This window comes from Quercus lobata, chromosome 2 (genome assembly GCF_001633185.2).
Source record: "Quercus lobata isolate SW786 chromosome 2, ValleyOak3.0 Primary Assembly, whole genome shotgun sequence".
NCBI lineage: Eukaryota > Viridiplantae > Streptophyta > Magnoliopsida > Fagales > Fagaceae > Quercus > Quercus lobata.
The window spans coordinates 4,881,621-4,894,081 of record NC_044905.1 but is presented as its reverse complement, the minus strand read 5'-3'; the positions used below and the strand labels follow the sequence as shown (position 1 = coordinate 4,894,081).

The window sequence follows — 12,461 nt, the reverse complement described above, 5'->3', positions numbered from 1 at the left end:
TTAATATCTCCATGATCTTTTTTTTTTTTTTTCTTCTTCAACATGCAAAACGGAGCAAAAAGAATTAGCAGTATTATAAGAACCTTTTTTCTTCTTCTGTCCTCGGAGGGAGACTGAGAGACTCGTGATTTGGTAATAGACAGTGTCTCAAAGGAAAAATGGGAAGGGGCTGCGATTTTAGTCCTCAATTTGTTGGATTTGCTTTCCTTTTCTTTTTTCTAAAGGAGAGTAGTAAGAGTAATAAATTTGGAGGAATTTGGTGAGGTATATATTCTAGTTTAATGAATATTTGCTTATTATTATTATTTCAGGAGAGTGGCAAGAGTAATGAATTTGGAGGAATTTGGTGAGGAATATATTTATTTTTAAAGTGCAGAGATTAATATAGATATTGTAATTAGTCTCTTTTCTTATATGTTATCTTCTTCTTTTTTTCTCATGCCCATCCAACATCAACACGCTTTTTCCCGAATTATTTATAGATAATCATTTATTACAACCCTATTTCTTCTCTCCTTACTTTTCATTTTTAAGGTATTTAAATAAGAATAATGCTAGAGATATAAACTATTTTACAAACTGTTGATGTGGTGAGTGATTATTGATAAATGAAAAAAAAGATATTAATGATGGGTCTAGATGAAAACCAATAAGAGGTTAGTCATATCAACATTTTGTAAAATAGTTTATGACAGTAGCATTATTCTTTAAATAATGAGATATACATGCATCTACTTTACTCTCCATTTTTCCCTAGTTTTTCCAATAATAAAGAATCCTTAGCAGGGAATCATGCGTATAATATAGATTAAGTTATTATTTTCGTAATCCTATATCAAGACCGGCTTTAGCTCAGTTGGTAGAGCGGAGGACTGTAGTGGTCTAGCTGTCATCCTTAGGTCGCTGGTTCGAATCCGGCAAGCCGGATTTTTTGTTTTTGTTTTATTTTTCTTACCTTTTCTCCTAAAAGGTAACTTAATTTGCCTTTTTTTTTTTTCTTTACCTCAATATTTTCTTTAGTGAATAGGAAAGTGCAAATTGCTCATATGAAGCATTTATCTACAATAAAAGCTGCAAGAAAGAGAACATCTATATATACAAGGCCTCGGAAATTTTGATGCCAATACCATATTTATAACCAAGCATAACCCCCTATTTTTCTTTCTTTTCTAAGTTTTCTTGTAAGTTCTTTTTAATAGTTACGACAAGATTTAAATCCTATATGATAATTGTTTTTTTATCATTAGACTAGACAATTTCAATCTTAATTTCTTATTCCATGACAAAGAATTACTCAACTCTTGACCAAGAACCTTTACTTACCTAAAACTAAACAAATGAAAAGTTATTGTTGTAACTTGTAACAAAATTTACATTTTTATTGTATAGGGACAAGGGAGACCAAGTTTGATTCACATTTAAGAGCCAGAGTTAGCAAGGGTCTGAACAATGGTTTTGTGCCATGGATTTGAGAGGTGCTCCACAAGGTTATCAATTGGTCCTACATGAGTCACAGAAGCTTGCACAAAGATGCCGAGCATGGCTACCATTGCAAGTCGTCCTGCAATAAAGACAGTAACCAATGAAACTTAGAAGTGATTGAAACCCCCAATTAAAAAAAAGGGGAAAAAAAAGGGCAGTAAATAAGAAAGAATGAGCAAAACAAACCATTCTTGATCTCTTTTAGTTTCCAGTCACGAGACTTTGTTATATCTTTAGCCAGGCCAAGAGGATTTAGCAAAGGGCCACCAGGGTATCTGTTTGTTAAAGTATTAAAACATTTAACTATGGAAGTGATTGACATAAATATGCGACCTTCTTATGAGAAAATTACCCTGGTTCTAAACCTTCAAATGCGGCTTCTATCCCGAAGAAAGGTCCCTCAGCTTGAGATCCGGGACTAACAAAATCCATGTACCTCTTAGTTTCAACAAACCTGTGCAAATAAAGCAGATGAAAAAAAATAATACAACCATGTGGCTTTAAGAAGATTATATGTTTAAAATGAATGTAATATTTGCAACAATGACATGGGTTCTCAAAATAATACCATATTGATAAGTTTAGGTACAGTTTCTTAGGTGTTGTATCTTAGATTTTATAGATAAATTCAATCATGTAATTACATTGACCAATACAACATAAAAAGTGTTATTTTCCCCAATGACAATTAAATTCAACAATGTGACTCATTGGTCAATGCAGTCACATGATTTAATTTAATTGAGTAACCTAATGTACAAAAGCAACACCTAAGAAACTCTACTAAGTTTTTGTCCAATGCTATAATTCTCTTTGATTATCTTTTATCACTAAGCAAGGTTTTTACTTTTTACCAGAGGGATGCAAAAAAAAGTCCAGTAAACCATCAATTTAGGGGTCGATAAAGGGCAGAGAATCTACCCCATCAATATTAGTTGGACAATGAATAGGGTTTCTGTGTTGGCAAACTTGAATTTTACTGCACCTGCTTCATACCAAACTGGTATATTGCTGATTCCTGTCACGCGGAGTAACTGTAACAAAGTATAAGAATATGATAAAATGACAAAAAGTAAATTTACAGGTAGATGCTTTCTGGATAAGATGTGTGGGGTTCTCATTATATAGATGCTATTGAAATCCAAGAAATCATTTGGAAACACCATATTCAAATGATAACATGGAACGAACTAGTACTAGATGCAATTGCAAATTCCATTTTCAAGACTTTGCCATATTTAAAGTCAAATCATGATCCTTTTGCATTTATGTAGCCAAAACACATTGAGATTCACAAATGGTTAATGGCCAGGGAAACTTTGGAACTACTCACATCAGTAAGAAGAATTCCAGCAACTCCAAGCATGGCAAAGCGAGCATGAACCAGCTCTGCCTGCACATACCATTTCAAGCTTTCTGGATCCTCTCCAAGCCCAAGTGGGTCAAAACCAAAATCTCCAGGCAGACTAAATTGGAGAACAAAATACAATTCAAAAAAGGTTCCTGCTCAAAAGCAACACTTTCTTTTTTTAAAGCAGCATAAATGAACATTAACATGTACAATTATATGGAAAGCTCACCTTCCATCCAGGTAGGGTGGAGGGTCAAGCCCAGGTAACCATGTAGGGCGCAGCTGGGCTCTAGCCACGGTCTGGGTTAAGCATCGAGTGGTTCCTGGTCTGGTAGGCCAGAATGTGTTTGTTACACCTGACAAGGGTTTATAAACATTCTTACAAATGAAGGATGAAGAGCACGGCTGAACAAGGAATCCTCTGCCCACTACAAGCGCCATTTTCTTTTGTTCACTCTCTATCAATAACTCCTAGTTCTAACTGAAGTCATACACAACACAAGGTACAGAAAAAGCCACATATATCATACATGTATGTAACCAACGTGCAATAAAAACATGATAACAGGGGCCCACTTATCCCAAATCGTTGAAGCCGTTGGATTTCTGAGTACAGATCTTCATATTACTTAAAAAGATTTGGCCTTATCCTGATAAAGCTAATTAAAATTCCTCAAAACTACAAAGTGCCTGCACCTAGAATTGCAGTGACAACTAATTAGAAGGGAAGTAATTAGATTATAAGTTAGTTCTCTATGGTATCTTTTACCAAAAGTTGCATATACAAAGAAGAAAAGGAGATAAAGTTAAATTGAAAATGAGAACACTTCAGCCAACCAATGTCTGCTTCAAGTTCTGCAATAAGGATAGCAATTTTTCTCATTAAGAACTAACACACACTAGTTGCTAGGAGAAATTAAACGGCTTACAATTTGAAAGAGAAATTAAATCTCTATTTAGAACACCGTAGTACAATTAGACATCATTCATTATTGATGTCACCATGAAACATCACCGAATGAAACAATATCCTAAAAAACAGAAAAGAAGTTCTAAAACAAAACATTTGAAATGGTAAGGCTAATAAAGCTGATGAGTGAAGAAATGGCCATGACTGAACATGTCATCGCCTGCTGGATATGCTGAAGGAGCTGACTTTCAAGGGGGTTGCAATGACCAGTGGGGCCTCAGGTGAATCAGTGACTGCAAATTTCTCATGCATGAAGCGACTATCAACAATGGAGTCATCCTTCAGGACTATCTTGTAACAGTAGCAGCTCTTCAGGCCCTCCTGATTGCGGTAGCACTCATGAGAGCCATTCTTCACCTGTTGGAAGTTCCATATCACACTAAACTTGCCCACAGTGGCAACCAAATGGCGCTCCTGCTTCCCATTCTCCGTGACCTAGGCAATATCATATATGAAATTGTAAAATTACACCCAAGGAACTAAGGAAAAGCACAAGAAAATAAATCAATAACTGAGTTTTTAAATAGATATGAAGTGTATATGAAATAAATAGATTAATAACTTTAGGTGACCTTGAATAGCAGTTCTATTATTCATACAGAAAAGTAGGCAGACAACATTAAATAACAAAAATAAGACAGAAATTGCTGAAGTAAAGTGGCGGGCAGTCTACAAACTTTCAGATAACAAATGGTTTATTGAAAAGAAAAGAAAGAAAGATGCAACTGTGGAACACCATCCACATTTTACAAAAAAAATGCCACACTAAGGACTTACTTAACAATTGTTGGAAGGTGAATGGTAAGATTCTGTATGCTAATGAGCCTGCATACACTATAATTACAAAGAAACACCAAAAAAAGTAGGAAAGAGGAATGAAAAATGATAAGAATTTGAGTGATTGATCAGCTTCTATAGGAGTTAACCCCAACAAGGGGAAGCAAAGAAGTATCACAAAGCACATAAGCTATACAAAATTTTTCAAAAGGGAGGCTTATCAACCAAAAGCAGTAAAACATTGCAAAAGCTGACCACATTAAAGCAAGCAGCAAGATATCCTGGCCAGGTCAGTCAAATACTTAATTGGCTAACTATTAAGCCAAAGTATCCCTGAGCTGTGAATAGAACAGCAGGTACAAAGGTAATAAGAGTAGTAACAATCTGCTTAATTTTTGGCCAGGAAAAATGCAATAAAGGCAATTTGCACAACTTAAAGGAAAATTCCAACTGGATAACATTGTGTGTGTGTGTGCGCGCGCCAACAGGCTAAAAGCCAAGGTACAAAGACAACACAAGCAATGAACTACCTAAACATAGAAAGTTATGAGAAGGTTTATAAATGAGACCGTGCAAGGATAAACCTTCAATCTACAAAAATCACTCCTGACATCTACAAGTACAATCAAGACCCTCTATGCAAGTCCATATATATATAAGCACCAGGTTTAACAGGATGATTTTGGATGATTTTCTATTTGAGTCCTATAAAACTCTTATAAAGCTTAAATATTCTTAAGTTTAACATGATAACTACTAAGAGACTTCCTTCTGGACTAAATTGAAAGAAGAGCCTGATAAGCTCTGGATTTAACACTGAGTTGAAAAAAAAAATAATAACAATAGAAGAAAGTTTTAATCAGGTAAAAACTACTCAAAAGCATGCTAAACAAAACCACTTCCATAGCCCCCCTTCCTAAATATTAAGTCTCCTACAGAATTAACCAACCCTTAAAGGACAAACCTTACCAAGTTATAATTTATGCCAGGATTCAAATCTCAAACATGCAATTAGTGCCAGGCAGCTAGTTTTCAATCCCAATTTGTACAGAAAAACAAGAGACAAAAAGAAACATAACAACTATTCCATCAAGTATTTTTAACAACTAGACTCTCAAGAATTTTCAATGCTGTAATACATATTTAAATCTTATCCGTTATCATTTATACAGAGGAAACCCTGCTCAAGTAGACTATGAAACCATGCAATTGCAATTGAATCAGATGCAATAAAGAATTTATGAGCATTAGCAAAGTAAACCACACAAAATATAAACTATACAGTGACACTAAATCCCACCAAAAACAACTAGTTCTTAGAGATTCTAAAGCACCTATTTCCAAATTAAATGGCCATAAGAAAGTCATAACTTCTAATAAATTTACTTGCAAGCATAGAATAAGTATATACTCACCCATGAAAACTGTGCATTTCGAAACTTATTATTAACTCCAGCTAAGTGTGAATCCAGAGGATTCAGCTTCAACAACCTAGGAGCCGAGATCCTATTTCCCATACGGCCTGCAAAACCAGTCTTAGCCCTTCCATCCTTGTCAGTAAAGAGTGTACAAATAAGGATCAAATACGTATCCGTGGTGCCCAAAATCCACTTCCCATCAAAGGTAACATCCACATGAGTAATAGGCGAACCAAGCCCCGGAAAAGCAGTTTTAGCCTGTCTCATAGAACTGCTCGAATACAATCTAATCTTCCCATCAAGAGACCCAACAACAATTGATCCATCACCGGTACTCGCAAAGCACTGAAAATTAGTCCCTCTAGAGAACTGGTGCCCTTGTGTCCAGTTCAACACAGGAGTGCTAGCATTAGCAATATCCTGAACAATTCCTTTTCGATCACGCATATCCCACCTGCAAAGCCTATTATCATCCAATCCCAAAAAGGTTGAACCCGTGGGATCCAATTGAGCTCCTTTACTATCATTAGCAATATCCCTCATTGTAATATCAGTCCCATCCTTCCCAAACCTCCACTCAGTAACAACCTTTCCGGTTTCAATATCAAGCTGATGAAGCCCTGTTGTGTGAGGCTTTCCACTATCCATCATTGGACTCATGAGCAGCATATTAGTCTCAGCCCTCATTAGTAACGCCTTTTTAGGTGTGGAATGGACCAAACCCGAACCGCCCTTCTTATAATCAAAATTGACACACACCCCTTTCCCTTGAATTCCATGAGCGAAATTCTTAACAACTTGAATACCCGATTCGCCAACTAGAAAACTGTTATCCAATGCACCCAATGCCAAGCTTTGTATACCGCCATTTGCAGCTTCCTCAAACTCTTCTCTCAAATCTTGGTCCCCACTAGAGGCCGGGGTCGGAGTCTTCAGCTCTGGGCTCTTAAACAGAGTATCCTCTGCATCTTCCCACATCGAATCATCGGCAGCTTGAGGATTCGCCCACCCAATGAAGTCCTTTCCGTAAACCTTAACCTTGTTCTCCTCATTCGACTCGTACCCATACGTGTTCTCAAACAAACAGTCTTGAAACTTAGCTACAAACCCCTTATAGTCCTCGTTTGTAAAGAACTTCATTGCCCAAACACCATTAGCCACAAAATCAACACGACGCTGGTCACAGAAAGTCTTCAGTTGAATCTCTGGAGTAACCCTGACTCTAATCTTGGACCCAACTTTCAAAACCCACCAAGAATCTTCACCTTCTTGCTCTTCTTCTTCTTCTTCTTCATCTTCATCGTCACCTTGCTGCTCAATCTGAGCGGACTTGATGAGAGAGTAAGAAGTGAGTTTATCGGAGAGGACCCATTTGGCTACTGGGGTGTTTCCACCGATGTGGAGGTAGAGCTTGACTGGGTTTTTGAGATTTGGGGTTTGGGTTGAAGATGGGTATTTGAGCTTGAGAGCTTTGAGTCTGGCCTCTACTTCGTCCACGGAAGATGGGGTTTTGGGTCGGCGCTCTGAGGACTTATCTTTGGCATCGTGGTAATCTTCTTCTTCTTCTTCTTCGTCTTCTTTCTCAGTTTCTTCTTCGTATTCATCGGAGTCTGAGAGTTCCAGATCTTCGCGGCTGTGATTGGCACCCATGTATTCTTTCTTGCTGAGAGAGAGAGAGAGATGAGAGATCTGAGAAATGGGAAAATGGGGAAGTGAAAAGCGCCAAGTTCGAATTTTGAAATTGGAGCGTTTGCTTTGTTGACTTCTTGTTAGTTACCTGTTACTGTTTAGGGTTTTCACTTTTCGATTGAAAAATGGAGGAAGGATAGGTTACGAGTAACCGACTACAGCCGGTTGACAACCAGGTCAAGCTATGGGTCGGGTTTGGGACCTCCTCATGCACAAAGTACTTAGAGGTCTAAAAGCAACATGTTGTAATTATCTCTCAAAAAAAAAAAAAAAAGATACCGCTTACTTTACTGAAAACAATAAAAAAATATTTTCTTATTACTGTTTACTTTTAAAATTACTGTTCATTTGCCTATTTGCACTGTTCATACGCAGTAGATGCAAACAATCCAAATAGAGCCTATCTCGTAGGACTTGGCTTGAGTTCAATGTTCTAATGTATTAGATCTGTCACAATAATAATATGTGTTCACTTTTGACCAGGTAGAGGTTTAGCACACTAAAACAGTGGCCTTAAACTTTGCCCATTTTTATGCATTGTATATCATATAAGTTTACCTACAATAAAAGACACAAAATAATTGGCGAAAACACTATTTTGGTCCTTACATTTTGGAATCACAATCAATTTGGTCCCCGTTATTTTCAACTTACAATTAATTTGGTTCTTACCATTAAATCATTAACGAAAAATGTCTACGTGACAAACCGTTAACACAGTTGACAAGTCTAATATTAAAAAATTAAATGAAATATTGATGTGTCTTAATTTCAATAGCCAACTCAGCGCTTAGTTGGCAAATAAAAGGCACATCAACGCTTAATTTTTTTTTTCTTTTATTGTACAAATTCCTTTCCTTGGAAATTAGAATATGCCACATCCCATCTAATCTTATCTTGTTTTTCCTTCATACATTTTTCTTTTACGTGGATTTTCCTTCATCTCATCTCTAAGCTTATCTCTCTCTCATTAATATTTTGTTCTCTCTGATTCATGGTTGAAGAAGCCAAATCCCATATTCATACAAAACCCGAAATCCAGATCCACTAGGCCTAGCTCCTCCAAACCCAGATTCAACATAGATCGACCACGACTTCTCCGACGTCTTCGATTAGTGGTCTCAATATGGGTTTTGTGCTCCACGCCATACAAAGGCAATTGGTTGGTGAACCATTTTGTGGTTAGGTTCGAAAAGTTAAAGGGATTAGGTATGTTTTTTGAGCTCAAAGTCTGCGTTGCTATCTTCTTCTTCAATGACCCCTCCACTTCCATGGCTATGTGGGTTTGTTTTTCAAAGCTTTCTCATTGTGTCTATGTCTTTGGGTCTCCATTACACTACAATGGTTTGACTTTGGGTTTGTTTGTGTTGAGTGATCAAAGTTGTAAAATGGGTATTTTTAGCATGCACTTGCAAGTTGGCATAGTGGCATTTGAGCTCTGTAGTGGATTTGTGGTGCTGGACGATTTGGTTGTAATAAATCTGGGTTTATGATTTTTGGACTAGATTAGTGTTCGATTACCAAGAAATTTAGGGGTGGCAAATGGGTGGGTTTGGGGTGAGCATAATTTTTGGGTATATAAAACTCATTTACCCATTAAAACTCATTTAACTAATTGCTTCTAACCCAAATCCAACCCAACCCAATTATTATGGGTAAAGGCCAACCCACCAAATTACCCAATTATCAAAATTACCAAAATGCCACTAAAGTGAAAATGACCAAATTACTCTAAAATCTTCAAAAAATGACCAAAATATCCTCGAAACTTAAAAATTACCAAAAATACCCTCGAAACCCAAAAAATGACCAAAATACCCCCGAAACCTAAAAATTACCAAAATACCCCCAAAACCCAAAAAATGACCAAAATACCCTCCGAAACCTAAAAATGACCAAAATACCCCTGAAACCCAAAAAATGACCAAAATACCCCAAAAACTCAAAAAATGACCAAAATACCCCTAAAACCAAAAAATGAACAAAATACCCCCAAACCCAAAAATTGACCAAAATACCCTCGAAACCCAAAAATTACCAAAATACCACACAACTAATTCATCCAAAAAAAAAAAAAAAAGAACTAAGATTAACTACATTATGTTGTCATTCTTAATACAACATTTTTTTCATTATAAATATACATCCCAAAATCTTGAAGTTGTAGGAGCAGCCATGTTTGCTATTAATGTCCTGTGAACTATTGGGTTCTTCTATCCTATTGAGCAAGAAAAAAACCTGTCAGTACTCCTTGCTCCTAAACTTCACCACTATCCACTATCATTCACAAGGAGTAAAAATTGAACTTGGTGTTTACCTTAGCCAAATGATTTGTCTCGACTTAAGATTGAAACAAATTATTTTGATATCTTTCCCCTGAATGATTCACAACAAAATAATTATTGTCAACTTAGTGATCGCATTATTATTTTTATTTATCATTTTTAATATTTGGCTTAGCAAAAGTTATTACAATACTTTTGCTAAGCCAAGTTGCAAAATCCAAAATAATAAATAAATAAATTTAAAATAAGTCAAAATAATTAAAACCAAGTTGCAAAATCCAAAATAAGTCAAAATAATAAATTTTAGATGCATATATTTTTTAAACTATTAATAATGTGAGTTGAGTTGGGTTGTTCAAAATGAAAATCTTGCCAACCCAAACACAACCCAATCTGATCATTAGAAAAAAAAAAAAAAAAAAAAAAAAAAAAAAACCGAACTCGTCAATTCATAAACAATCAACTTGAGGTGTTGAGTTAGGTTGGATCGGTTTCAGCAAGTTGGTAGATTGATTGCACACCCATTAACATAATCAACAGAATCAAAGGCCCTATCAAACAAAAAAAAGAATCAAAGGCCCTTTTACTACCCTACAGCATGGAAACAAGAGGCCTAAATGTGAGCATCTTCTACTTGATTGATATAAGCCGTTTTGTTTTCAATCAATTTCTTTTAAAAGAATAACAAAACCTTTGGAAGTGAAGCAATTTGCTTGTAATTTATGAAAAAGACCAAAAAAAAAAAAAAAAATTATAAAAGAACCATATGATATGAACCACATTATCAATGCTCATTCTTAATTAAAAATTTGACGTGGGAATGGCATGGCAAAAAATATAATTAAAATCCAGGTGGTCAAGATCCAGAGAAAGTGCAAGCTTTTTTTTTTTGAGAAACAAACACACACACACACACACACAGGGAGAGGAAAAGGGGCTCTAACATAAAGGCACCACAACTCCACTCAAAAGCCATAGTAACTTTTAAGAAAATGTGGGGCAAGTTATACTACACATAATACACTCTCTTAAACAATGTAGGACAATTACCTTTTTTTTTTTTTTTTTTTTTTTTTGAGAAACAAACACACACACACACAAGGGAGAGGAAAAGGGAGAGAAAGTGCAAGTTGACGTTGAAATTGTCAACTTTGCATGTTAATTAGATTACTTGTAAAATCTGTAGCGTCCAAAACTAAAAGAAGTTTCCATAGAGAGAACCTTATGTTCTAAGCAAGGCGACTTTCTTCATTGTCTCAAATTCCCTTATTGCTGTTCTTACTTCTTACTCACTCACACTCTCACTCTCTCTCTCACAAAGGTTTGTTTTTTACTCTCTGAACTAAACTCAAAGAGTTCAGGGAGAATAGAAAACCGAAAGTGGAGCTGATCAAGACTGCCAAAGCCAAAGAGAGCAGGCACATCAACAACAACAATCCCATGAGAAAAAGTACAAGCTCAAGATGCTTTTGCTTGTTATAATCACTAATCTCCTCACCATATACATCTTCACTGCTCCTTTCTACTTCAACTTATCTGTCTACAGGCCTCTCTCTTGCACGACCTTAACTCCACCAAATCCCAATTTGCTGCCAGTCATTCTCTAATTGCTAAGCTGCACCAAAAACTCAGTTCCACTAACTTACTTAGCTAGGCCCTACTCATTGAGCTTACATGCCAACATAACGAGTTATCTAGTACTAATCGAGCACACGAGTCCATCAAACTTGGTTATGATATTGATTTAAGCATTTGCATACCTGATGAGCTTATGCTTGCAATTGGCCCTCACAAACTTCCACTGGGGTACTCACCACAGATGGGGTCTGATGAGGTTTACCCGCCAGTTGGAGCAAGTTGCTTTAAGTTTCCAGAGGAGTTGGTGCAATATATGACATACGACATTGGAAACCAGTGTTCAAGAGATGATGTTTTAGTCCAAAAGCTCATGCTTAAAGGGTGTGAACCACTTCCACGCCGGAGATGCCATCCCAAGTCCCCTGCCAATTATGTAGAGCCAACACCATTTCCAGATAGCCTTTGGGCATCCCCACCTGACACCAGCATCATTTGGGATCCCTTCACTTGTAAAAGTTACCGGTGCCTCATAGAGCGCAAGAATGCACCAGGATACTTTGATTGCAAAGATTGCTTCGACTTGAAGGGCTGAGAGACAAGTCAGTGGCTCTTTGACAATGGAGGGCTTGATTATGGAATTGATCATATTCTCAACACAAAACCTCAAGGGACAATCTGTATAGGACTTGATGTAGGAGGTGGGACTACCATATTTGCTGCCAGAATGAGAGAACGGAATGTCACAATCATCACTAGCACATTGAATTTGGATGGTCCATTCAACAGCTTCATTGCCTCCCGAGGATTGATCCCAATCCATTTTAGTTTCTCCCAAAGGCTTCCTTTCTTTGAGAACACACTTGATATTGTGCATTCCATGCATATTCTAAGCAACAAGATTCTGAAAACCA

General features: G+C 36.6%; 2 protein-coding genes and 1 non-coding gene across 3 annotated transcripts; 1 reads left to right on the top strand and 2 right to left on the bottom strand.

Annotated features, from left to right (window-relative positions):
• The first annotated feature begins 841 nt into the window (after positions 1-841).
• TRNAY-GUA lies at positions 842-927 on the top strand. Its single transcript is given in 2 exon segments — positions 842-878; positions 892-927. It is a non-coding gene; the product is annotated as a tRNA-Tyr (tRNA).
• A 322-nt stretch (positions 928-1,249) lies between these two features.
• On the bottom strand, positions 1,250-3,340 carry LOC115974185 (photosystem I chlorophyll a/b-binding protein 5, chloroplastic). Its single transcript, XM_031094426.1, has 6 exons — positions 3,063-3,340; positions 2,816-2,948; positions 2,404-2,516; positions 1,835-1,936; positions 1,669-1,757; positions 1,250-1,561 (listed from the first exon to the last, which is right to left on the bottom strand). The coding sequence occupies exons 1-6, from the start codon at positions 3,272-3,274 to the stop codon at positions 1,419-1,421; spliced, it is 792 nt and encodes a 263-aa protein (XP_030950286.1). The 5' UTR covers positions 3,275-3,340; the 3' UTR covers positions 1,250-1,418.
• A 299-nt stretch (positions 3,341-3,639) lies between these two features.
• Positions 3,640-7,781, bottom strand: LOC115974184 (protein CYPRO4). Its single transcript, XM_031094425.1, has 2 exons — positions 5,996-7,781; positions 3,640-4,238 (listed from the first exon to the last, which is right to left on the bottom strand). The coding sequence occupies exons 1-2, from the start codon at positions 7,646-7,648 to the stop codon at positions 3,957-3,959; spliced, it is 1,935 nt and encodes a 644-aa protein (XP_030950285.1). The 5' UTR covers positions 7,649-7,781; the 3' UTR covers positions 3,640-3,956.
• Positions 7,782-12,461: the final 4,680 nt, after the last annotated feature.